Source organism: Silene latifolia, chromosome 8 (genome assembly GCF_048544455.1).
Source record: "Silene latifolia isolate original U9 population chromosome 8, ASM4854445v1, whole genome shotgun sequence".
NCBI classification, from domain to species: domain Eukaryota; kingdom Viridiplantae; phylum Streptophyta; class Magnoliopsida; order Caryophyllales; family Caryophyllaceae; genus Silene; species Silene latifolia.
The window spans coordinates 32,842,624-32,870,314 of NC_133533.1; the positions used below are offsets into that span (position 1 = coordinate 32,842,624).

General features: G+C 45.6%; 2 protein-coding genes across 2 annotated transcripts; both read left to right on the top strand.

Annotated features, from left to right (window-relative positions):
* The first annotated feature begins 465 nt into the window (after window positions 1-465).
* Window positions 466-1,228, top strand: LOC141594999 (uncharacterized). The gene is made up of 2 exons (XM_074414976.1): window positions 466-652; window positions 735-1,228. Exons 1-2 carry the CDS (start codon window positions 466-468, stop codon window positions 1,226-1,228), a joined length of 681 nt encoding a protein of 226 aa, XP_074271077.1.
* A 422-nt stretch (window positions 1,229-1,650) lies between these two features.
* On the top strand, window positions 1,651-2,770 carry LOC141595000 (uncharacterized). The gene is made up of 2 exons (XM_074414977.1): window positions 1,651-2,348; window positions 2,626-2,770. The coding sequence occupies exons 1-2, from the start codon at window positions 1,651-1,653 to the stop codon at window positions 2,768-2,770; spliced, it is 843 nt and encodes a 280-aa protein (XP_074271078.1).
* The last annotated feature ends 24,921 nt before the right edge of the window (window positions 2,771-27,691 follow it).

Genomic DNA, 27,691 nt, shown 5'->3' on the forward strand with positions numbered 1-27,691 from the left:
TACTCCAACTGGAATCACCCCAGAAGCCAAAAGATGTGCAGAGGCTAGCAGGAAAGATGGCGGCCCTAAATAGGTTCATATCAAGGGCCTCGGATAGATGCAAACTATTCTATGATATATTGAGGAAGAGTCAGAAATTCGAATGGACTAAAGAGCATGAAAAAGCATTCGCCGAACTCAAAAGCTACCTAAGCACGCCACCATTACTCGCGAAGCCTGAGCAAGGGGAACCACTATTTTTGTATCTCACATCGATCACGGAAGGCAAAAGCGCGATTCTGGTTAAAGAACAAGAAGGAGTGCAGCATCCCGTGTATTATATCAACAAGTCTCTCTCCCTGCGCAGAGACCAGGTACACTTCTTTTGAAAAATTAGCATTGGCTTTGGTTACGCCTCTTATAAATCTGCCGTACTTTGAATCTCACACCATCCATGTCATAACCAACTACCCGCTAAAGACTATTATGAGGAAGCCTGAACTTTCAGGTAGAATGACTAAGTGGTCAGTGCATCTTAGTGGCTATGACTTACAATTTGAACCCAGAACGGCGATAAAATCCCAAGCCCTAGTAGATTTCGTCTCTGACTTTTGCCCTGCAACTCGTGGGGAAGCAGAAGAAGGAATGCTGACGATGATGGGAAGCCAGGATGGTGAGGTGTGGACCCTGTATATTGACGGAGCCTCTAATGCTAGAGGGGGCTGGTGTGGTTTAGTCTTTGCGATCTCCTAAAGGGGATATGATAGTGCAAGCCATTAGATGCGAATTCAAGGCGACCAATAATGAGGCCGAGTATGAAGCTCTTATACTTGGGATGCAGATGGCGTCATGGCTCAAGGTGAGGAACCTGAGGGTATATAGTGACTCCTTACTTGTGGTAAATCATGTGAACAACGAATATGTGGCACGAGATTCAAAGATGATAGCCTACCTAAAGATAGCCACAGAGCAGAAATCAAAGTTTAGGACATTCAAGATAACTCAGGTGCCACGAGATCAGAACGTGGAGGCTAATGCCCTGGCTACGCTGGGGGCAACCTTCCAGCCCACAGAGCTGTCAAACGTACCGATTACTCACGTGTTGACCCCAGCCATCCAGAAAGAGCCAGACCAGGATTCCACAACAAAGGATGTACACATACAGTGTGTACAGGGAACCGTAATCTTTGGTTTCCCCAAAGTGGGACAAACAGGATGCGATTGGAGGATTCCATACCTAAATTGGTGAGGGATGGGACACTCCCGAAGACAGAAAGGAAGCACAAAGTTTCGAATAAAAGCTTCCGGGTATATCATGATCGATAATATTCTCTTGAAAAATCATTGGCGGGACCATGCCTCGTGTGCTTAAGCAAGGAGGAAGCGAGAAACGATCTTTGCAAGACATGCACAATGGAGAATGTGGGAACCACGCTGGAGGACGAAGCTTTGTCAAACAAAATCTTAAGGCAGGGGTATTTCTGGCCCACAATGCGCGCAGACGCCATAAACCATGCCAAACGTTGTGAATCATGTCAAAAGGCGGCTCCGGCGATTCACCACCAATGAACCAATGCATCCAATTATCTCTCCATGGCCATTCATGATGTGGGGCATGGACATAGTGGGAAAGCTGCCCAGGGCTCCGAGAAATGAGTATATATGCTAGTTATGACCGACTACTTCTCAAAGTGGATTGAAGCAGAAGCCATGACAGAGGTAAAAGAACAACAGGTGATCTCTTTCATCAAGCGCAACATTATAAGCAGATTTGGAATACCATCCGAGATCATATGCGACAACGGGTCCCAGTTCATATCGATAACACTCAAGGCTTCGTACACGATGGAACATAACACCGAGAAAGTCAGCCCCCGTATCCACAAACCAACGGCTGCCGAGTCCAAAAATAAAATTATTGTGGAAAACCTCGGAAGCGGTTTGGAAGAATTGGGGGAAAATGGGCGTACGAATTACCACCGGTACTCCGGTCGAGACAACAACGCCGAAGATGGCAACAGACAAACTCCGTTTAGCCCGTATACGGAGCGGAGGCGTGATACCCTCGAAGTCCCGGTACCCACACACGATACGGTACGTCGGACGGCGGATCAGAATAAAGTCGAAATGACTAGGAGCCTGGATACAGTTGATGAGCTGCGAGAAAGTGCTTACATACGTATGGCATCATATAAACAATCCGTAGCAAGAACATATAACAAGAATGTCAGAATCAGGACCCTCGAAGTAGGGGACCTAGTACTAAGAAGGGTATTTGAAAATACCAAGAACCACAAGGCAGGCAAGTTCGCCTATAAATGGGAAGGGCCATATCAGGTCGAAAGCATTATTAAGAATGGGGCATACAGGTTGATGACCATGCACGGTCAAATCCTGGATAAACCCTGGAACATCCGTCACTTGAAACGGTACTTTGTCTGACAAAGTGCCAAAACTTTAGTGTACAAAGGACCCTTCGAAAGTCCGTGAAGCGAAAAAAAAAAAAAAAAAAAAAAAAAAAGGTGGGGGTTAGTATATGCCTCAGGTATTAGTATGTTTCATAAAAACTTTTTCCTTTTGTTTTTCTTTTTTAAGTCAGAAAGAGTCGTTTTAAAACCAAGTAGTACAGTGGCTTCTCGGATCCAGTGTTGCCTTGGAACACCATGAGACAGCACCAGGTAATTTGCACTACTTTGGACTTTATAATGCTTCTACGAAGAAGGGCTTTGGTACTAATGTTGGTTACTTGTCAGATGAGGCACACTTAGAGGGTCCAGCCCCTGCCATGTGAGGCTACGAAGACGCTTATCTTAAGTCAAGCCACATGGAGAGCATACGCCGAGGTAGCGCGCAGGGTTCGGCATACTAAGACCACCCGTACCTTAACGTTAACTCAGTAATTCCTTAGCTAGCTATGTCGTAGATCAATGGGTGCACGCACGGATTTCAAACGTCTGGAACCACAAGGAGCGCAACACTCCTTGTTAGTCAGAAGTATTCAATGAAGGTAAGCTCTAAGTCAGCCAACCCTAGTGATAAGGTATTTCACGTCATGGGTAAAATACGTTATCAACAATCTGTCGCCAGAAACAGGGGCTGTGCACCTGGAGCCAGGTCAGCTTCCTGGGTATATCTATGTGGAATCAAAAACTCCAGAAATTGGTGGCAAAAACACAAGTATAACAAAAGTAGGGCCTGGATTCCTGGGCCCAAAGCTACTTTAAAATAAGGCACCTGCTACCTTTAGCAGGCACCGTCAAGAGTTCAACGCCTGCACACCGGCAGGCACAAAACGGACCAAAAAAGAAAATAGTTTTTTACAAAACTTGCGCCACACAGGGCCAAGTCCCCAGATAATTTGAAATAAAATTTAAGAGAGGTCAATCCTCTCAATAGCTGCTTCCTGACTATTGCTCTACTCCCCATGCTCTATTTGCTTCTCCATTACAGGTGCCGGGACAGCCTCAGGAGTTGCAGTAGCACCATTGCCAGCCTCCACAGCCAGGATCTCCTCCACAGTCCCAGAGATGGCTCCATAAATATCCATGGCTGTGTACTCAGGCTCCGGATTAGCAGCTTCAGCCTCAGGAGGAAACAGGGCACTCAGGTCCATGCCATTGGGAAATGCACGAGCAAACTCAGCCAGCTCCTCTTCCAGGTTCCAGGATGTGTGCCTTCCCTCGGTATAAGCACGGATGCAGTCAATCCGCCCCTCAAAAGTAGTGTAGGCTCCCACATTCTTGGCCAGTTCAGCCATCTCTTCAGCACGGGCCTCTGCCTTTGTTAACCCAGAAGTCAGAACGCAGTTGGCCTCCTGGGTCCTCGCCAGCTGATCTTTGGCTGCCTCCTTCTCCTGGAAAGCCGTGTGGAGCTGCTCCCTCAACTTGGCACATGTGGCTGTGAGCTCCTTGTTCTTCCCCACAGAAGCCAGACATTCAACCTTAGCCCTCTGCAGCATCTTGCGAAGGTAAAGAGAAGATTGGAGAGCCTGAAACAGAGGAAAAGAACGCGTTAGTCGTGGAAGCACAAGGGCAAAGGGAGAGGAGAAGCAGTAAAAAGGGGCTCACCAAGAAGCAGTGCTCTGCAGCTAGGTCGGTCATTTCCTGGGGGGCGGTAGAATCAAACGCCTTTGAGCAAGCTGGGGTCAGAAGCTTTTCTAGTGCAGGCCAGTAGTTGGCTCGGTCAGCGTACCCAAACTCAGCAGGGAGGCGTAGAAGCAGCTCATCAGAATGAATGGAGGACTCAGGTGCGCGCGATATTGGGGTAGCTTCAATGGGCTCTGGAGCAGGCCTAGAAGAGGATCTTCTTCTTGAGGAGGCAGGAGAGTGAGAGGAGTCAGCAGTTCTCTTCCTGGCGTGGCGCATCAGGATCTCGGAGGCAGATGGTTTAGCACTTCCTACAGGAGCTCAGGAACGCAGGGGGTCAGAACAAAGAATCAAGAGAGACAGGGAATTCCAGGGGATTGAGGGGTGTTTACCAGAAGACATGGTTTCCTCGGTAGCAGAATCGTCTAAACCAGCAAGCAGGAGGGGGAATAATCTACGATCTTCAGGGATGGAAAAGAGCTTGGCAACAGAAGTATCCTCGTCCTCGGATTTCTCAGGATTCTTGAGTTCTGCGTCAAATCAAAGAGTAAGAATAGTAAGCAACGGGGGCAATTATGAATGAACATGCAAATACACTTACTCTTGGCGAAAACCCAGTGTTCAAATAGGTAGTCGGCACGAATGGGAAGAGATTCAAGCTTGACATAGAAGAAATCCTCGTACCACCCATCGTCTTTCCCTTTTGCTGCCGAGAGGAGGAAGTTCTCGGTCTTCTCCACAGACCTAAAAGTGTATTGGCCGTGCCCCAGTGATCGGCACTCGAATCTATGGGCCAGATCCGATAAACCAATCTCGGCGCCCATGCTATTGTTCAGAGCAACGGTGGATAGGAGGATCCTCCACGCATAAGGAGCGATTTGGGCCATAGGGAGAGAGTTCAGGCGGATGAACTCTTGGATCATCGGGGGGAAGGGAAATTTGAGACCAAGGACAAAGGGGTAGGTGTACAAGCAGATCCACCCCGAACGAAAGGCGTCCGCTTTCTGACCAGGTTTGGGGATGTGGATCACCACATCGTCACCCAGCCCCAGCAGAGCTTTGATCCTGGGTATATCCTCCTGGGTAAGGTGGGAGTCACCGGAGTGTGGTCTTTTGAGGACTCCCTGTGTGGGGAAGTCGTCGTTTTCAAGGTCGATGGTGGTAGAGGAGGATGAAGTTAAGCGAGTCTTAGCCATAGTAAACGAGGAGGGATAAATGGAAGTACCTGAGAGGACGGATGAAGGCGGCGCTGGCAATGAAAGGGTGTTGACGAAGAAGGAATTTGGGGAGACGGAAATTTGAAAGGTTTGAGGAAATGAAATGATGATGAAAGAGAGAATGGTGGGCGGATGAGATTAAATAGGAAAGGGTAGTTGGGGTTTTGAAAATGTGAATTAAAATGGAGTATGCGAGAAGTCACTCAACGATACACTGCAATTTCCCGCTCAAATAATTAGGGTTGCACTTTTCGCAGAAAATTGGGGGCAAACTGTTAGGCCCAAAATATGGATATGGGCTGACTTGGGGCAGCAGACCTGGGAGCGCCACGGGGTGCAGGATATCAGGGAGCCAGGGTGCCAGCATCGTCAAGTAGCGCAGGAAGTGGGCTTTGATCCATACGGACGAAGCTTGTGAAAGTCCAATGACTTGCGAGATCCGAAGAAAGGAGAGACCTACCCATTGTTGAATTAGGAATAACTTGGAGGGAAAGCAAGAAACCCTAACCCGACGAGCTCTCCTATATAAAGAGCTTCGATGCAGAGAAGAAGGATCATCAGAATATACGAGAATTGCACCTTAGCATTCATAGCAAGCATACGAACTGTATTTCCTCTCGAATTATAGTAAAAATATTGGTGGGATTCCGTCTCCCCCCGCGGTTGTTTCCCACATCGGGTTTTCCGCGTCACCAAAATTGCTTGTGTTCTTTATTTACATCGCACATACAAACTAACATACAACATTCAATCAATTCACAACATTGACCTAACGCTAAGGCCACTTTAACCCTAAATTGGTAGAAATTTACCAAAACAAGCACGTCTCTTAGCTGCTGAATATGTCAATCCGCTTAAGTCTGAGCCGCCTGTTATCACGTTTATAATTTTGGTGCATGTGGGTGGGTCTGCCGGCTTGGCGGAGCCTACCTTATCTTGCTGCTTGCCCCCACGTGGTAATAGGTGGCTCAGCTTTCCTTGTTCGTACAGGCGCTTGATCTCTCTTCGTAATATGTAGCAGTCCTCAATGTTGTGCCCAATATCACGGTGGAACTCACACTTCTTCTTGCTATCCTTTCTCCAAGCTTGCTCTCCTACTGGTGGGTTGGGCCACCTGACTCCATCTCCCATCTCCCATCTCCCTGAGTGCCTTCAGGATTCCTCCGATACCTTTAGTGAATCCATACTCTGCCAGAGTGGGGAGTAGCTGATTTTCTTCGATTCTGTTGACTCCCCTCCCATATGGTCTGTATCTCTCATCCTTCTTGCTGGTGGTTCGCTTTCTTCCTGATTTCTCCATGGCTGAGGTACTAGAGATAATTGGCATGCTTAGTAAGCTGGCTCTGGCCGAGATATCTTCCTCCAATCTGATTGCAGCTGCTGTTTGGGCTAAAAATAGCACAATAAAGAAAGCCCATTTGGTGAAATAAAGATTACAAAGAGGAGAGGAGGAAGAAGGGAGCCCGCGGTTAGAGAAAAGAGGGACGGGCTTGAGAAGGATCAAGGGCCCATCATGGAAGGTGCCCACATTAAGGAAAGGAGTGTCAAGGAGAAGTTAGGGAGAATTTAGGGAGATCGGGGAGAATTGGCAAGGGAATCCGGATCAGGAAAGAAGTCTTTATGGAAATAATATCCTCTTTCCATATTTGAGATAGAGTATATCTAGGGTTCTTACCCTATAAATAGCAAAGGGAGGAAATCAAGAAGGACATTCATTCAACACCCGCATTCACACATCAACATTCAAGATCACATCTCTGCAAATAATTTACCTTCATCCTTGATCTTGCAGGCCTGACACCTAGGGCCAGCAGGATTGGCTTCGTACCACAATTGTAATCATCCTCCAAATTCATATAGTGCAATACTTGGCAGGGTACCGTCCCTCCCGCGGTTGTTCCCACATTGGGTTTTCCGCGTCACCAAAATCTTACGTATCAGTTTACATTACGCACTTTATTTTCCGTTTACTTATTGACATACAAATCATCATACAATCGACCAACGAATATAGACTACATTAACCCTAAATCGACTTAGGTAAAAAAGACCTAAACAGTTTGGCGCCCACCGTGGGGCATTGTGGTCGTCAATCGTTGATATTTTAGATATACGATGGAAAAGCAAGCATCTGAAGCTATGTCAGGGAGCAGGCAGCCATCGCCACCACCATCGTCTACCCAAAGTCCAACATCGACAGTGGCCACGCAGGCTCCCGGACATACCCCAAGAATCATACCGACAACAAAAGCTACTTTACCTCCGAGGACCCCTGTTGTCTCAGCCCAGACCAGATCAGACAAAGGAACATCAAGCTCAGGCGTCACTCCGCCGCCCAGTCCCACGCAGATTCTGCTCGCCGGCGTGGAAAACCTTCAGAAAGCTATGGAAAGCATGAGGGAAGATCAAAGAAGAGCAGATGCTGAGGAAAGAAGGAGAGACAGAGAGCTCTGGGCACAAATTGATCTCCTGAAGGCGAGAACCAAAGACTCCAAAGAAACAAGACAGGTGAAGGAAGATTTCCTTTGGTAGATCTGATGCAAGGAGTGGCAGGCAGCAGACAGATACCGGCTGAAATAATTACAAGATTGGATTTGGCTACGACACCATCAGATGGAAGGATAACCCCCACGAGGGTTAGGATACCTCATGCCAGATAGTAGCGAGGCAGCGCGTGGTGGGGTACAAACAGTGGCCTCTCCGTCGCGATCCCCGCAAGAATCGATCAGACATCTGCAGCAGGATCCGGGTCAAGCCAGCAAGTGAACTGACAGCAGGGGACAATCATTACCACAACCCCCCTGGCTGCTGGAACTTACCAGAACCTTCCAGAACCAGGATCAGGAGGAGATATGCGGACACCGACAAAGCACCCCGTTCAGCCAATATAACTAACCAAATAAAGATTGAGCTAAAGGAGATGCTGAGCAGGGTTCCAGGGCTACCACCCCCACTCGAGAAAGCAGCTCTAGACAGTTATGCCGACTCGCCATTCGTGGACACCATATCCATCACAACCATGCCAAAGGGATTCACAAATCCAAACATGCCTCTCTTTGACGGCACAGCAGATCCCTTTGATCATGTCAGCCAATACAAGCAGAAAATGATGACGGTAACAGCTATAGGGCAGGTCAAGGAGGCTTGCATGTGCAAAGGGTTCGGGTCCACCTTAACGGGACCAGCACTTCGATGGTTTGTCAGCCTGCCCAACAGGTCGATATCTACATTTGCTGAGTTGGTGAACGCATTTACTCAACAGTTCGCAAGCAGCAGAAAGCCACAGAAGCACGCAGGAGACTTATACAGAATCGTCCAGGGGGCAGGAGAGAGCATTGGAGAATACAATACGAGATTTAACAATGAGAAGGTAGCAGTACGAGAGTGTGACGTCTCAACGGCAGTAGAAGCCTTCAGAAGAGGCCTCCACCACGACTCCGACCTATATAAGCAGCTGACTATGCATCCCTGCCATAGTTTCGAAGCAGTACAGGAAAAGGCAGCTGCCGCGATCAGACTGGAGGAAGATATTCTAGCCAGAGCCAGCTTACAGAGCACACCCAGTATTTCTAGTACTTCAGCCGTGGAGAAATCAGGAAGAAAGCAAACCACCAGCAAGAAGGACGAGAGATACAGACCATATGGGAGGGGAGTCAACAGAATCGAGGAAAATCAGCTACTCCCCACCCTGGCAGAATACGGATTCGCTACAGGCGTCGGAGGAATCTTGAAGGCACTAAGGGAGATGGGAGATGGAGTCAGGTGGCCCAATCCACTAGTAGGAGAGCAAGCCTGGAGAAAGGATAGCAAGAAGAAGTGTGAATTTCATCGTGATATTGGGCACAACACTGAGGATTCCTACACATTAAGAAGAGAGATCAAGCGCCTGTACGAACAAGGAAAGCTGAGCCACCTATTACCACGTGGGGGCAAGCAGCAGGATAAGGTAGGTTCCGCCAAGCCGGCAGACCCACCCACATGCACCAAAATCATAAACGTGATAACAGGCGGCTCAGACTTAAGCGGATTGACATATTCAGCAGCCAAGAGACACGCTACAGAGACCAAAGGAGATAGGCCAGCCAATTCGTGCAGAATTTCTCACAGTGACCTTCCAGCGGTCAGCTTTGATGAAGGAGATACATACGATGAAAGAGAACACCATGATGCACTTATTATCACCTTGCCAATGGCCAATTGCACAGTCAGAAAGGTCTTGGTAGATACAAGAAGCTCGGTCAACTTAATCATGCTGAAAACCATAGAGAACATGGGATTCAGCGAGAAGGATTTGCAGAAGAAGTCTATTCCGCTAGTAGGCTTCAGTGGAGAAACAGCCAGCTCTCTAGGCGAGATAATCATCCCAACCTATGTGGGGGGAGTCAACAAGCAAGTCAGGTACCTGGTTATAGATGGCCCTTCTACTTATAATGTCATCTTAGGAAGACCATGGTTGCACCAAATGAAGGCAGTCCCCTCAACGTACCACCAGTGCATAAAATTCCCCACCCCATGGGGAGTAGAAACGATAAGAGGAGATCAGGAGGAAGCTAGAGGCTGCTATAAGAAGGCACTCAAGTGCACTACCAGCCCCCCCGCATAGCAATTACAGAAGCAGTCTATCCAGGACGAATACGTGGAACCCCCTGCGGAAGAACTGGATCAGATCAACCTGGACAGGCTGCACCCGGAAAGAACCGTGCTCATTGGAGCAGGATGTACAGGAAGCTTACGACAGCAGCTAGTCAAGTTCTTGCAAGATAACATGGATTGCTTTGCATGGTCACACGATGATATGATAGGAATAGATCCATCCATCATAACACACAAGCTTAGCATGGACCCAAAGTGTAAACCCATCCAGTAGAGAAGGAGAAAGTTTGCAGCAGAAAGAAATAAGGTAATCAACCAGGAAGTAGACAGCCTGCTGGCAGCAAAGAAGATAAGAGAAGTAAAATACCCAGAATGGTTGTCTAATGTAGTGGTGGTGCCTAAGAAGAATGTGAAGTGGAGAGTATGTGTGGACTTCACTAATCTCAACAAAGCATGTCCCAAAGATCCATTCCCGCTGCCTCATATTGTTGCAATGGTAGATGCAACAGCTCGACATGAGATGCTAACATTTCTGGACGCATGGAGTGGATACAATCAAATCAAGATGGATCCTGCAGATCAAGAGAAGACAGCATTTATGTCCGAGAGAGGAATATATTGCTACAACGTCATGCCAGTCGGCGTAAAGAACGCAGGCTCCACATATCAAAGGCTGGTTAACCGCATGTTCAAAGAACAAATAGGAAGAACCATGGAGGTGTACATTGATGACATGGTGGTGAAGTCAGAAAAAGCTAAAGATCATATGCGGCATCTAGCAGAAACATTCAGCACCCTCAGGGAATACAAGATGAAACTAAACCCATCTAAATGCACCTTCGGGGTGTCTTCTGGCAAGTTCTTGGGCTATATCGTGACTCAAAGAGGGATAGAAGCCAGCATCGAGCAGATCAAAGCCGTCTTACAGCTGGAATCACCAGAGAAACCTAAGGATGTTCAAAGACTAGCTGGAAAGGTAGCAGCCCTGAACAGATTCATTTTAAGATCTTCAGACAAATGCAGGTTATTTTACGACGTGCTAAGGAAAAGCCAGAAGTTTGAATGGACCCTTGAGCACGAGCAAGCCTTCAGAGACCTGAAGCACTATCTCAGCAGCCCGCCACTGCTGTCAAAACCAAAGCCAGGAGAACCATTATTCCTATACCTAGCCGTCACAGAAGTAGCAGTAAGCGCTGTCTTGGTCAGAGAGCAAGAAAAGGAGCGAGGCTTGATCTACTACGCCAAAGAAGTCTCTCGTTGCGGCGGAGACCAGTACACATCCCTTGAAAAGTTAGTACTAGCATTGGTAGTAGCATCTCGCAAACTGCATCCCTATTTTGAGTCACTCATCATACATGTTGTGACAAACTACCCGCTAAAAGCTATCATGAGGAAACCTGAACTATCAGGAAGAATGTCTAAATGGTCCGTACACCTCAGTGGATACGACATCCAGTACGACCCTAGGACAGCAATCAAATCACAAGCACTGGCCGATTTTGTGTCAGACTTCAGCCCAGCCATCCAGAATCTGGCAGATACAGAAATCCTCACTCTACAATGAAGCAAGCAGACAGACGTCTGGCATATGCATATCGACGGAGCCTCCAACCAAAGGGGGGCAGGTGTAGGATTAATCCTGCGATCACCACAAGGAGATCTGATAGCACAAGCTGTAAGGTGTGAATTCAAGGCAACCAACAATGAAACAGAATACGAAGCCTTGATACTGGGTGTTTTAGCAGGATTTTCCTGGAGGGATCCGGCTTAATTATATAGTGATCAGGGTATCTAGTTCTATAAGATTAGAATGGTATGAATAAATGACAAAGAAAGAGATGAGTATAAAGAATAACGTTTTTATTGTTTTGATATACCGGGCACAATGTTGAAAGAATATTTAAATGCTCAAGAGTAAAAAAGATAAAGTATAGATAAAATTAAGTAATAATGAATGACTTTACAATTGTTGGAAATCTCCTATATATATTTTTCTCCCTTCTAACGTTTATATTGAGCAACGTCTATAATCAGCAACCTCTTCCCCAAATTGTAGGAACTGTCACCGGAATAATAGGGCATGCTTCCTATTAGCTTGCTTGACCCGTTCTCAACTCAACCAATCCTTAGCCTTTTCCTTTCTTTCCGTCCGTTCATGGATTATATAGTTCTAGGTTTGGACTTGGTCTTCCTTGAGAATAGGGCACGGTTATTTAGCTTATACAATCGTATTTCTTGTTTATCTGCCGATCCAGGCTATTTTCGAATCCGCCAAGCTATGATATACTTGATTATCGGGCTTCTCTTCCAGGATTTAGTAGTCTTCTTGCCATAATATTCTTCACCAACCAGGATAGTAGTTAGTCTTGTCCTGTCCGTGTCTCAACCATTCAGCTTCATTGAGTCGGACCAGGTTATGGTCAGACCAGGTTAAACTGGGCCTAACAATTGCCCCTTGACATTTTACCCGTCTTTGGGTCGGGCCAGGGGAAATGTCAATTTTTACCGGGTTAAACAATAAAGAGACTTACACTTAATTAATGACTCTTAGACTCCTAGTTACCGTTGGACACTATAACGGCTAGGTGATGTCATCTTGAGTGTTTTACAATCCCTAGGGTTTTCACACCGTTATAGGTTTTCTATAAATTCGGTATTTAGGGCAAGATTATCTTCCACCAAATTTCCTCCACTTTCTTTGCTAAATATTCTTCTAAAATTCTTCCGAATTCTTCCATATTTCTCAAAATCCTGTTCGTATTTTCTCAACAATTTCTATAATAAATCAAACACTTAAGAACATGGGAGCAAAGAAACGCCCTACATCCCGAGAAGTGCTGCTCTGCGAGCCCGAACTCCGAACAACGTCCAGGAAGAAGAAGTGATGGAGATTGATCCTCCGCTTTCATTTGTTGCTTTTAAGTACCAGGATTCTGTATTCACCGCCCTTCAATCTTTGGATCCTTACTTTCCTGAAGAGAACTTGTTGAAAACAAATTATGACAAGATATTAAGGGAGAAGAAAATAATTCTGAATCGACCGAGGTATGGATTCCTGAGTTTTGTCCAGTTAGGGCTAACTGGGTATCACCTGGTTGGTTCTGTATTTTTGAATGGGCATTCAAAGCAGGCTGTAAGTTACCTTTTACTCCCTTAATGATTGACACCATCCGTGCTATGGAAGTGTCACCTTTTCAAATTATGCCGATGGTTTGGAAACTTGTTCATTCCATAGAAAATTTATGTGCTAAACACAATCTTGTGATTACTCTTAATGATATTAAGGCATTATATCATTTTAAAAATCCTTCATTGGTCGTTTTAATTTGAGAATTAAGTCAAAGATGACTCCATTAATTACTAACCTGGATTCTGGAGACGACAAGAGTTGGGCAAAGACTTTCCTGTTTATCCGGACTGAGACTCTGGGATCAGGCTTTGATTACCTGAGATATCCTCCTTTGGAGAGTGGTAGGTTTCCTGTATTCTTATTTTGCAGTTATATTGAGTGAGAGTGAGGTATATAAATCTTACCTGTATATTTTGTTTCTGTAATGTTTGTAGCTCCTGATTGGAATCACGATCCTCTGGATGAAGAGGCTATTGCAAGGATAGATGCTTTCCTTGCCATTCCTGAGGAAGAGAGGACTGCCACCGCTGCAGGCGGGGAATTGTTGCCCGGTATATGAAGACCAAGCCGATCAAGTTAAAGTACCCAAAGGCAAGCCTAGCTCTACTGCTCTTTCCTGTATGCCTTCTACTTGCTTTTATGTTGGCTGTTGTCTTTCTGTCACTTTTTGGTTTAATATTTACGTATATATATTTTTTTTTATATCCAGTGTTTAGATCTTCTGCTAGGCTGGCTAGCTTTTCTGCAAAGGATTTGAAGGCTGGGGTGGCTAGGATTGCTGAGCAGTCCAAGAGCCAGGAAACTAGCGGGAGTGACAAGACTTTGGATATCCTAATTTCTGATGTCCAGCCTCCTCAAGATCCGCCCAGGATAGTGTCGCCTGAGGTCGTCCAGGCTCAAAAAAGGAAGAGGGAAGATGTGATCTTGGAAGAGGAAGAGGGGGACAAAGAGCCTATTCAAGCTCAGCCTCTCAGGAGTATAAGGCAGGTGCCTGCTAGGATTGATGACATGGATGATGCCCGGGCCCGGATAGATGAGTTTTCTGCAAGGATGAGCGATCAACTGTTGTCTGCTAGTACCCTTGATTCGTCTACCAGGGTGGTTTCTATTCTGACTTCTCTTGTAACAAGGGCTGCTGAACTCGCTTCCCAGGCTTAGAGAGTTAGTTGTAGAGGGATCTGTTTTTTATAGTTTATATGCTTTTTGTTTTACCTTGTATTTGCCTAATTGATTTTGTATGTACGCAGGGGTTGGATGCTGGGCTGGCTACTGCTTGTCAGCTTAGGGACGCCCAGGCCAAGGTTACCAGTTTGGAGGAAAAGCTGGATAGGCTAAACCGTGACCTGCACTCATCCAGGGGTAATGAAGTGGTGCTCCAATCTCAGTTGGCGGCAGCTAAGGAGTCAACCAGGGCTGCTATAGTTTGTGAGGTGGCTGCGAAAAATGCTGAGAAGGCTGTCAGGCTGGAGTTGGAGGCTGAGAAGCAGGCAATGCAGGATCAGTTGAAAAAGAATGAAGAGCTTGCTGCTGAAAAGGAGTTAGTGGAGGCGAGGTTGGCTGATGCAGCTCAGTACTTCTTCGGAAAAGGTCGGGTTGATGCTATGAGGGATCCAGAATCTGATCGGGCTGATTGGAATCCGGACCGAGATGAGACAGCTCTGGATGCTCAGTATCCTGATTTGGCCAACATGGGTCAAGAAGAAGAAGTGGATTCCCCTCCTTCCAAGGCAAAGTCTGGTGATCAGGAGATGGTGGATGGTTGTGAGTCGGTTACTGGCTCAAAAATAACTTAGTTTTTTCTTTTGGGTTTTGGTCTATCCAGGGGGAATGTCCCTGGAATGAATTTTTAGAGTTTTAAGGAATTTTTTGGCCCATCCAGGGGGAATGTCCCTGGGATGGATGGTTATTAGGTGGGACCAGTATTTTGGGTGAATAAATATTTGGTCTTTGTTTTGTTTCTTTTTGTGTTTTGATAAGGTATTGATGTTGGATATGTACTGGATCTGGCCAGTTATTCGACTGGATCAGGCCAGTTTTTTGACTGGATCAGGCCAGTTATTCGACTGGATCAGGCCAGTTATTCGACTGGATCAGGCCAGTTTAATGTGTTATGGGTGGGGTTGTTGCCTGTCTGGAGGGCTTATGACCCACCTATGTCATACAATTCAGGAATAGATTTTCCGGGCTTGTATGTTGAGCTCAGTATTTAAAGGCCTATTTTGCAACTGAATTTTGGGTATCAGTTGGATATTTGGTGGGGGTGGCCCCCAATCTTTGAGATTTGTTTTAATTAAAATGCAATATGTAAAACAAGTGTTGAAGATTTCGCTAAATGAATATGAGAATATAAATAAGTGTTTGGACATATAAATTGAAGAAATCATATACGGCATTTATTCATGTAATTGCAAGTATCATACATGTAGGTTCCAGGCAAGAAGTATTTGAAGTAAAAAGTTATACCTGGATTGTGCGATATATTCTATATGTGAAATAGTTTTAAATGTGTAATATTCCAGGCTCTCGGGATCATTTCGCCGTCCAGGGTTTGTAGTCTATAAGCTCCCTGGCCAACAATTGAATCAATCAGATAGGGGCCTTCCCAGGTTGGGGCCAATTTGCCAGCATTCTTTTCTTTTGTGTTTTGGAAAACTTTCCCGAGAACGAGGTCTCCTACCCCGAATACCCTGGCTTTGACAGCTTTTGTTGTAGCTTCTCGCAACTCTTTGCTGGTATGCTGCTAATCTGATGCTTGCTGCATCTCTTAGCTCCTCCGTTAAGTCCAGGCTATCCTCCATTAGAGGTATGTTGTTTGTTGTTGTGTTTAGGCTACACCTGGCTGATGGAATGTCCACCTCAGCCGGAATTACTGCTTCACATCCATAGACCAAGGAATAGGGGTTTGGCCGGTGGATGTTTTAGGCGTGGTTCTGTCACCCAAAGGACCAGGGGAGCTCTTGACCCATCTACCTTTTCTTCTTTCCAGCTTTTTCTTTATACAAACTGATCACCACTTTGTTCTTGGATTCACTTGACCGTTGGCTTTTGGATATCCTGGCGTGGATGTTACCGTTGATGTTCCATTGAGCACGAAGGTTTCTTTTCTTTTTCCCACAAATTGTGTGCCATTGTCGCATACTATTTCGGAGGGGATGCCATATCTACATATGATATTATGTTTGATGAATGCTATGACATCTTTCTCCTTGACTTGCCCGTATGATTCACTTCTATCCATTTGGAGAAGTAATGAGTCATTGCTAGCATGAAAACTTTCTGTCCGGGTGCTTGAGGTAGTTTTCCTACTATATCCATGCCCCACTTCATAAATGGCCAGGGTGCGGATATGGAATGTAGTTCCTCGGATGGTCGATGGATATATGGTCCGTGAATCGGCAGGCTTTGCATTTAGAGTGAAATCCGGGCAATCGGCTCTTAAGGTGGGCCAATAATATCCTGTTCTGAGTACTTTGCTTGCCAGGCTTCTTCCACCTTTGTGATTTCCACAGTATCCTTCATGGATTTCTGATAATATCTGCTCAGCTTCCTGTGGTTCCAGGCATCTGAGGTAAGGTCCGGCCTGCGATTTCTTAAAAAGCACGTTGTCAATAATAGTATATGAAGCAGCTTTTATTTTCAGTGCTCTGGCATCTTGCTTATTTAAGGGTAGGATTCCCTGTTGTAGCCAGTCATAGTAAGGTTTCGTCCAAGAATTAGCAATGTAGATTGGGAAACTTTCATCTTGTTTGTTTATTGCAGGTTCTAATAAATGCACAATGGGTATTTTGTCAAAATCAAGGGGACTAAAGTTGGACCCTAGGCCGGCTAAGGCATCGGCCTGGGTATTTAAGTCCCTGGAAATTTGGTCAATATTAAAGTTTTTAAACTTTGATTTTAGCATTTGAACAACATCTAGATAAAGCATCATTTTGGGGTCTTTTGCGGATATATGCCATTTACCTGGTTGGAGACGAGAAGGGAATCAGTGCGTACCTTTAAATTTTGCACACCAAGATCAATACATACCTTTAATCCGGCTATCAGGGCTTCATATTCTGCCTCATTGTTGGTGGCCTCAAATGCACAACTTATAGCCTGTACTATCTTATCCCCCTGTGGTGATTTTAGTACTACACCTAGGCTGTGCCCCTTGTATTGGCCGCTCCATCGACAAATAGGGTCCATTCTAGGTCCTGTTTGGTCGCTTTATCGGTTTATTTACTTCTTTTATTAGGTCAGGTTCTAGGGTCGGACTAAAATCAGCCACAAAATCTGCTAGTGCTTGTGATTTAATTGTTGTCCTTGGTTCAAACGTTATATTGTATGTGCTTAGCTGGACTGACCATTTGCACATTCGTCCGGACAATTCTGGTCTCCTAAGTACAGACTTAATAGGAAGATTTGTTCTAACTATTATAGGGTGACTTTCAAAATATGGTCTTAATTTTGTGCAACTCATTATTAAAGCTAAAACATATTTTTCTAGTAATCCATACCGATTTACGCATCCAGATGACTTTTACTTACATAGTAGACAGGGTGCTGTTGTCCGTCTGCTTCTTTGACCAGGACTGCACTGACAGCAGTTTCTGTGACTGACAGGTATACTGTCAGGGGTTCATCTTTGACTGGTTTTGCCAGTAAAGGGGGGGAGGATAGATATATTTTCAAGTCTTCAAAGGCGGCTGATGATCGGGGGTCCATTGAAGTCTTTGTTTTTCCTTAGCAGGTTATAAAACGATTTGCATCTTTCTGATGATCTTGAAATGAACCTGTTCAGGGCTGCTATCCTTCCAGTCAGTTTTTGTATATCTTTGACTGTCTTTGGTGGTTCTAGCTCCAGGATAGCTTTGATCTGCTCAGGGCTGGCTTCTATTCCTCTCTTTGTCACCATGTAGCCCAAGAATTTGCCTGCTGAGACTCCGAAGTGGCATTTTTGTGGGTTGAGCTTCATATTGAATTTTTCCAATATTTGAAAGGCTACTTCCAGGTCTTTGACATGGTCTTCTGCCTTTTTTGATTTGACTACCATGTCATCTATATAGACTTCCATGGTGTCTCCTATCTGATCTTTGAACATCATGTTGACTAGTCTTTGGTAGGTTGCACCGCATTTTTAATCCAAAGGGCATAGCAAGATAGCAATATATACCTCTTTCAGTGATGAAAGCTGTGCTTTCCTGGTCTGCTGGGTGCATTTTTATCTCGGTTGAATCCGATTTGGAGGCATCCATGAATGTCAACATTTCGTGGCTGCAGTGGGCATCTACCATTGCATCGATGTGTGGCAAGGGAAATGGATCTTTTGGGCAGGCTTTGTTTAAGTCGGTGTAATCTACACAGACTCTCCATTTGCCATTTTTCTTTTGGACGACTACCACGTTTGCAAGCCAGTCGGGTACATCACTTCCCGATCATTCCCATGTCCATGGCTTGTCAACTTCTTGGTTGATAATTTCGTGCCTTTCTGCAAAAATTTTCTTCTCTTTTCTTTGTACAGGCTTAAAGGATTTGTCAATGTTCAACTTATGAGTAATAACATCAGCATCTATACCAGTCATATCAAAATGTGACCAAGCAAAACAAGACATTTTAGTTTTAAGAAAGCTGACCAGATTTGGTCTGATTGAGTCGGGTGCATCTGACCCTACAAGTACTTTCCTGTCAGGGAATTCTGGGTCTAATATGACTTCTCCTGTTTCCATCTGTGTTTGTGCTATGTATTCTTCCCTGACAGGTGACTTTAATTGCTATGCAAGGGACTTACCTGACTTTGAGGGTTTCAAAGCCTGAGTGTAACATTCCCCGAGCGAGTCCTTTGTTCTCCTCTGATGGTGGTTATCCCCCATTCTGTTGGAATTTTCACGCATTGATGATATGTTGATGGGATTGCTTTGACATTGTGGATCCATGGTCTGCCCAGGATTACATTATACGAGGATAAGCAATCCATTACTCCAAATCTCTCATATGAAGTCACGCCCTCCACATAGGTAGGCAAGCTGATTTCTCCCGGGTGTTTTTGTTTCTCCACTGAATCCAACCAGGACGCTGGATTTCTTTATGATCTTGCTTTCGTCTATCTTCATAGCTTTAAGGACGTCAAGCATCACCAGGTTGATTGAGCTTCCTCCATCTATCAGGATTCTTGATACTTTGGCTGTGCCGATTTGCATAGTGATTACCAGGTGTCATGGTGTAGACCGATATTCCTTGCGGTCCGAGTCATCAAAGGTGATAGCAGGCAATGACACGGGCTTGGGAGGAGGTTGAAGTCTGGATTCCCTGGATATCCTCTTGGCTGCAGAGCTGGTCAGACCACAGATTTCTGATCCTCCATTTATGAATTTGACTTCATAGATGGGAGGAGGAGGAGGAGGATCTCTGCTACTTCCTGGGTCTCTCTTGTTTTGTCCTTCATCTTTATTCTTTGGCTGCTGGATTATATCTTTCAAGTAGCCTTTCTTTAGAAGATATGCCACTTGTTTCCTGAGCTGAATGCATTCTTCTGTGGTGTGTCCGATGTCCTGATGGAAGTCACACCATCTCGTTGGATCCTTCCCGGGGTTGTCGGACTTCTTTGGCCATCCGACCGTATCTCCCGAGGTTTTCCGAGCGTTTGATTAATCCTGCAGTATTAATAGAGAAGTTATATTCAGGAATAGTTGGGAGGCTAGAGAGGTTACCTTTATGTTCTTGTGCCATATTGACTTCGGATCGTTCAGGCCTGGAATAGGGTGCTGATCTGGGATTGCCTCCTTTCTGGTAGGAGCTTTTCCTGTTAGTATGTCCATAGCCCTGCTTTCCTCCGGATGAGTTCGTCCTGAAGTTGAGGTCTTCTTCTAATCTAACATGCTCTAAGGCGATGGATTGAACGGTGGCAAAGGTTGGACATGCTTTCTTGGTCGAATCTGCGCATAAATATCACCGCACAAGCGGGACTCCTTGCCTGAATGCTTCCACTGCTGTTTCTTCATCGCATCTTGGAATGGCCACCTTTTCTTTGACAAATCTGGCCAGGAATTCCTTGAGAGATTCTTCAGGAAGCTGCTTTATCCTGAACAGGTTGCTTGGTCTCTTGGCCATATCTCTGCTACTTGCGAATTGTTGATTGAAGGCATTGATCAATTCTGCAAAATTCTTGATACCTCCATTTGGGAGATTGATGAACCATTGTAATCTCGCCCCGATCGGGGTTGTGCCAAAGCCTTTGCACATGCAGACTTGCCGAGTTCACTGGGGTATTGAGGCAGCCAACATTTTTTGTTTAAATATGGCGACATGATTTTGTGAATCAGAGGTTCCATCATAAGTTCTCATGGATGGGACAATAAATTTCTTGGGTAGATCAATCTTTGCAATTTCATCTGCAAAGGGTGAATCCATAAAGTGACAATTTCTACTTCACCACGAGTGCCGTACTCCGGGTATATTTTCTATTTTGTTGTGGAGTTTTTGGATTTCCTGAAGCATAGCCATCATTATTGCGGCTTCAGTTTTGTTTGTCTCATCATTGGGAATGGTTGGAGTGCCGGATAATGTATCCTTCTCCGGGGTTCCAAAATTAGAGAAGTCTATGTTTTTGATGATGGATGAGAATGGGGTTCCTGGTTCGAATCTGGTCTTGGAGCCCGAAGCCTGATTTTCCAATTTCTTCTTCAGGCTAGACTCAGATTCCTTCACTATTGATTTACCACCGACTGAGCTGCTTTCTCTTGGATTGTTTCCAATTCCTTGATTTTGGCCGGCGAGCTAATTGTTGTTCAGCGGTGAGTTCCACCATTTTTGTGTGTGAATATTAATTGAGAGATAATAAGGAGAATTTTATTGGTTGAAGAACTAGATGCCCCACGGTGGGCGCCAATTGTTTTAGCAGGATTTTCCTGGAGGGATCCGGCTTAATTATATAGTGATCAGGGTATCTAGTTCTATAAGATTAGAATGGTATGAATAAATGACAAAGAAAGAGATGAGTATAAAGAATAACGTTTTTATTGTTTTGATATACCGGGCACAATGTTGAAAGAATATTTAAATGCTCAAGAGTAAAAAAGATAAAGTATAGATAAAATTAAGTAATAATGAATGACTTTACAATTGTTGGAAATCTCCTATATATATTTTTCTCCCTTCTAACGTTTATATTGAGCAACGTCTATAATCAGCAACCTCTTCCCCAAATTGTAGGAACTGTCACCGGAATAATAGGGCATGCTTCCTATTAGCTTGCTTGACCCGTTCTCAACTCAACCAATCCTTAGCCTTTTCCTTTCTTTCCGTCCAGATTCATGGATTATATAGTTCTAGGTTTGGACTTGGTCTTCCTTGAGAATAGGGCACGGTTATTTAGCTTATACAATCGTATTTCTTGTTTATCTGCCTGATCCAGGCTATTTTCAGGAATCCGCCAAGCTATGATATACTGATTATCAGGCTTCTCTTCCAGGATTTAGTAGTCTTCTTGCCATAATATTCTTCACCAGCCAGATAGTAGTTAGTCTTGTCCGGTCTGTGTCTCAACCATTCAGCTTCATTGAGTCGGACCAGGTTATGGTCAGACCAGGTTAAACTGGGCCTAACACTGGGAATGAAGCTAGCCCTGGAGCTAGGGGTCAGACACATGCTCATATCCAGTGACTCTTTGTTAATAGTCAACCACGTGAATGATGAGTTTATAGCCAGAGATTCGAAGATGATTGCATACTTGAAAGTAGCAAAAGAATTAAAACAAAAATTCGAAACTTGCAAGCTTAAACAGTTCCCGAGAGACCGAACGTGGAAGCGGACGCCTAGCAACCACAGGGGCAACATTCAAACCAACAGAGCTATCCAGCATTCCAATAGCACATATGTTGGAGCCTTCTATCCAGAAGGCAGACGAAATTGACAGGGGTGAACTGGAAGATCCGCAAAGCGAAAAAGACATCCAAGCAGTTACAGAGGAAGGTGAGAGCTCTCGGTCACACAGGCAGACGCCTGACCAGGAAGCCAATCCAGCAGAAGACTGGCGCACACCTTACCTAGACTGGCTGCGCCACAACAAGCTACCAGACGATAAGAAGGAAGCGAGAGCTTTTAGAATAAAAGCTTCCAGATTCATACTCATTGATGATATATTATTCAGAAAATCGCTAGCAGGTCCCTACCTACGATGCCTGGACAAGGAAGAAGCACAGACTGTGTTGCATGCCCTCCACAGTGGCGAATGTGGAAACCATGCAGGGGGCAGGAGTCTGGCAAACAAAGCCCTCAGACAAGGATACTATTGGCCTACAATGAAGGCAGATGAAGCAGAGTACGCACGATAATGTGACGCCTACCAGCGCTCAGCACCAATGATTCACCAGCCAGCAGAACCTCTGCACCCTATTATTTCTCCCTGGCCATTCATGGCATGGGGCATGGACATAGTAGGCCCCCTACCACGGGCTACAGGAAACAGGACCTGGATGCTAGCAATGACAGATTACTTCTCTAAGTGGATAGAGGCAGAAGCATTCACGGAAGTAAAAGACAAACAGGTCATCTCATTCATAAAACGAAATATCGTCTGCAGATTCGGTATCCCATCAGAAATCATATGTGACAATGGCTCACAATTCATCTCAAACGATACCGAAGGATACTGTGCCAGGTGGAATATCACCTTAAAAAAAGTCAGCACCCAGGACTCCAAAGTCCAATGGACAAGCTGAATCCAGCAACAAAATCATTATGGACAATCTAAGAAGGAGGCTACATGAGTTAGGAGGAAAGTGAGCAGATGAATTGCCACTAGTGTTATGGTCAGACAGGACGACGCCAAAGATAGCAACAGGTCAAACACCCTTCAGCCTGGTGTTTGGCGCAGAAGCAGTCATTCCATCAGAAGTTCTAGTTCCCACTCACGGTATGAAAATATGATGAGGAACGAACAATGCGAGATGGCCGAAGCCTGGACACGATTGACGAAGTGCGAGCAAGCGCAAAAATCCGCCGGCTCGCCTACAAACGATCAGGGCCGGGAGTTACAACAAGAATGTAAAGGTCAGGCTCCTGGAGGTAGGAGACCTGGTCCTTCGAGATGTGTTCCAGAACACCAAGAATCGAAAGGCAGCCAAATTCGCCTACAAATGGGAAGGACCATACCAGGTAGAAGGAGTTGTTGGCCATGGTGCATCTGATCGATGACTATGGACGGTCAAATCATACAACGCCCATGGAACATAATTCACCTGAAGAGATATTACTTTTGATAATAAGTAGACTCTAGCTTTCAGAATAATGTACTATGAGAAGCCAAATCATTTTTAAAGATAAAATAAAAATCCGGTAGTAGGTATACTGTCAGTTTCACTCTTATTTCTGGTGTCTTTAGTTGTTTTAAAACTTTAAACTACTATTGGATGGTGTGGTCTCGCGCGTCACAGGGACCACAATTGCTCGGTACCCATGAGATGGCGACAGGTACTTCACATCATTCTGATAGATTTTCTTATTTTCAAGCTTCTCTAAGTACATCACTTTGAATTCAGTATCTATGGTACTTTGAAAGGATGTCTAGCAGACTCACAATCGCCAACGCGGGGTGACAAGGCACATGGCACTCCAACATGCCTAACCTATTTTCTCCACAAGGAGCACCCTCACCAAAGTGACTGTGTGGAACATACGAAAGGGCAGCCTGGTTGACACCAATACGCTTATCCAGCTACCCCTCATACCACCCCCTAGACGTAGCTCGCACTAATCGCACTTAATCAGGGCCCTAGCATACATGCAAAAACGAACATGGAACGTAGGGATATCTGCGCTACCAGAATCCTGCAGCGTCTCCATTTGGTCCTAGAATGACGATAAACTTGCCTCAATGACGCCACCTGCTCGCATAAAACGAGACGAACACACCTTGCCTCATGAACAAGGTTAAGTAGTCCACAAACTGTGGCATACGCCTAAATCAGCCAACCGGCTGACACGGCAGCTAGCTTAGTCTGGATCAGTCTTTTCAGGCTGACCAGGCTGGTCTAAATCACCCCACAGGTTGACACGGCCGATCCTCCTTACATTGCGATACGCCTAAATCACCAACCGGGCGACACGATGTAGCTTGTCCGGATCGGTCTTTTCAGTGACCAGTGGGTCTAAATCAGCCCCCTGGGTTGACACGACCACTCCTCTTTACATTGCGGCATACGCCTAAATCAGCCATCAGGCTGACACGGCAGCTAGCTGAGTCGTAACATTATCCTTTTCAGGATGACAGGACTCGCCTAAATCAGTCAAACAGGCTGACACGGCATAAACTTCCTAAAACATGGAGAATAAACAAACAAGTATACAATATGTAAAAACCATGCCAAATTATGACAAGGGGCATTCAAAATATGGCCAAAATACGGCCCCAAGTTCAAACCGCCACCCTGGCGAAGCAAACAGAAAACAAGTTTTAAAACTTACAAAGTCTGCCACCTCTGGGCCAGACTGCCAAAAAGTTTATCAAAACATAAAAACTTAATTATCGGTCACATTAATGACCTCCACCTCACAGTACCTCCTCTGCTCTTTGAACACTCATTTCGTGTCTTGCACCGGCTTACGTATCCTCAGCCGCCATAGCTCCCTGAGCTCCATCAGCAGCATCCTGGGACATTCCAGCCCCACCCCCAGCAGCCTGTTCAGCCAACGCAGGAGAGTTCACCTCACCAACCTCAGGCATCAGCATGCTCAGATCAGGTTGAGTGGGGTAGAGCATCTCCAGCTGCTTCTCCTCTTCCTCTATGGCCTGCTGGGTGGGAGCTTCCTCGAGGGCAACACGCATCCCACTGATCTTTCCCCGCCAGGTGGCATAAGTAACGACGTTGGTGGCCAGGGAGATCAGCTCAGTGATCTTCTCCTCGGGCGCCGGAGAGTCGGAAAAAGTCTTTGCACACCGCTGGATTCGAGCCACCGTCGGCTCCCTCCTTCAACTTCTTCTTGGTGACAACAAGCTCGGTCTTCGACTCCACCACACGCTCCTTCAGATCAACCCACACTGCTGTGCGGATCTGCAACAGATTTCCTTCGTTCCTGTTCTTGGCGGTAGCACGACCGTGGTCCGCACTATGTTGATCATCTTCCTGTTGTAGAGTGCAGACTGAAGAGTCTGGGGCATGAATAATCAGAAGTCAGCAAAAGAGTTGGGAGGCAGAATTTAAGCAAGAAACAGACAGACAGACAGGTAGAAAATGAATAATATTTACCATGAAAGCGTTGTGCACGTCATTTTCAGCCATCTCCTCTGGGGAGAACTCAGAAAACGTTTCCTCAACAGGAGGAAAGAGCAGCTGATCAATCTCCGGCCAGTAGGGCACCTTGTCCACATTCCCGAAGCCTTCTGGAAAATGAGCAATGATGCCTCCACTAGTAGAAGCATGGGGGCTGGTAGGAGGAGTAGGCGGATGACGAGACGGCGGATCGACCTCCAGGGGCACGCGAGCAGCGGAACTAGAAACTGCAGGAGGAGTCTGAAAAGAGGCAGCAGGAGCACTCCTCTTGGAGGCAGAGGCCACATCAGGGCTGGCAGAAGGACTCTTTCTTTTAGCACTTTGGAGGATGAGTTCCAATTGATCAACTTTTGAACCTGCAAGCATACACGTTCTTAGACGACAGAACACTTAAAACATCAGCAACAACAGCACGCAAACGAAAGTGGTTACAGAACCTTACCAGAAGACATACTGTGGGCTGATTGAGAAGGATTTGAGGAGGAAGCAGGTGAAAAACCAGGAAGCAGGTCTGGAAACTTTATTTCAGATTCAGAGATGCAGAACAACTTGCTGCAGGCAGGGATCTTGGCACCAATACGGGTAAGGTCACGGGGCCTGCACGAAGACGATGAAGTAAGCTAGTAAGCAGCGAGATAAAATAATTCAGGCGATAGGGAGGCTACTTACTCAAGTCGAGCCCACTTCTCGAAAATATAATCGGCGGGAGGGTCGATGGAGTCCTTCCTCACGTAGAAGAAGTCCTCAAACCATTTCTCATCACGGGACTTTGACGCATGTTTGAAGGGAGCCTCTCCATGGACCCGGAATGAGAACTGACCCCTGCCCAGAGATCTGATGCTATACATATGGGCCAGATTGCCCAAAGTGATAGATTTACCAGTACTCTGACCAGCGGCCAGAGAATAAAGAAGAACTCTCCAAATGGCAGCGAAGATTTGTGCCATGGCGAAATTATTGGTGAAGATAAAATCTTGGACGAGTTTGGGGAACGGGAAACGGAGGCCATATTTAAATGGGTACAGATAGAAATAAACCCACCCCGGACGGAGGGCGTCAGCTTTCTGTCCCGGTTCAGGGATGACGATATCCACCCCATCACCAAGACCAAGCAGACTCTTGATCCTAGGAATGTCGGCCGGAGTTAGGGCGGAGTCGCAATCGTGTGGGTGTCTAAAGAGTCCCCGAGAAGGGAAAGTGGGGTCAAGGTTACGGTCGGAGGGTGTTGGGGTTGACGAAGATTGTCGGGTTTTGCCCATAATGGAGAGAGAAAATGAAGATTAAAAGAAAGAAAGAAAGAAGATTGATTACCGGATGATGAAGACGGGAGAGGGAGCAGTGAAGCTGATGAAGATTAAAGGGAAGAAGATTGAGGGTTTAAGAGGAGAGAGTTTTTGAAATGATTTGAGTGATTAATGAAAGTGGGGAAGAGACGTTGGGGTTATAAAGAAGAGAGAGGGAGTTGGGTGCGGAGAAAGAGGAGAAAGGCGGCTTGCATGGGAAGGAGTAAAAAGACGACGTAGGGTTTTAAATATTTGGTTACGTAAATTCCTTGCTCGATACTTGAAAGCGTACTTCGCAAGATATTTGGGGCAAACTGTTTGGGCTAAAAATAGCACAATAAAGAAAGCCCATTTGGTGAAATAAAGATTACAAAGAGGTGAGGAGGAGGAAGGGAGCCCGCGGTTAGAGAACAGAGGGACGGGCTTGAGAAGGATCAAGGGCCCATCATGGAAGGTGCCCACATTAAGGAAAGGAGTGTCAAGGAGAAGTTAGGGAGAATTTAGGGAGATCGGGGAGAATTGGCAAGGGAATCCGGATCAGGAAAGAAGTCTTTATGGAAATAATATCCTCTTTCCATATTTGAGATAGAGTATATCTAGGGTTCTTACCCTATAAATAGCGAAGGAGGAAATCAAGAAAGACATTCATTCAACACCCGCATTCACACATCAACATTCAAGATCACATCTCTGCAAATAATTTACGTTCATCCTTGATCTTGCAGGCCTGACACCTAGGGCCAGCAGGATTGGCTTCGTACCATAATTTTAATCATCCTCCAATTCATATAGTGCAATACTTGGCAGGGTACCGTCCCTCCCGCGGTTGTTCCCACATAGGGTTTTCCGCGTCACCAAAATCTTACGTGTCAATTTACATTACGCACTTTATTTTTCCGTTTACTTATTGACATACAAATCATCATATAATCGACCAACGAATATAGACTACATTGACCCTAAATCGACTTAGGTAAAAAAGACCTAAACAGTTTGGTGCCCACCGTGGGGCATTGTGGTCGTCAATCGTTGATATTTTAGATTTACGATGGAAAAGCAAGCATCTGAAGCTATGTCAGGGAGCAGGCAGCCATCGCCACCACCATCGTCTACCCAAAGTCCAACATCGACAGTGGCCACGCAGGCTCCCGGACATACC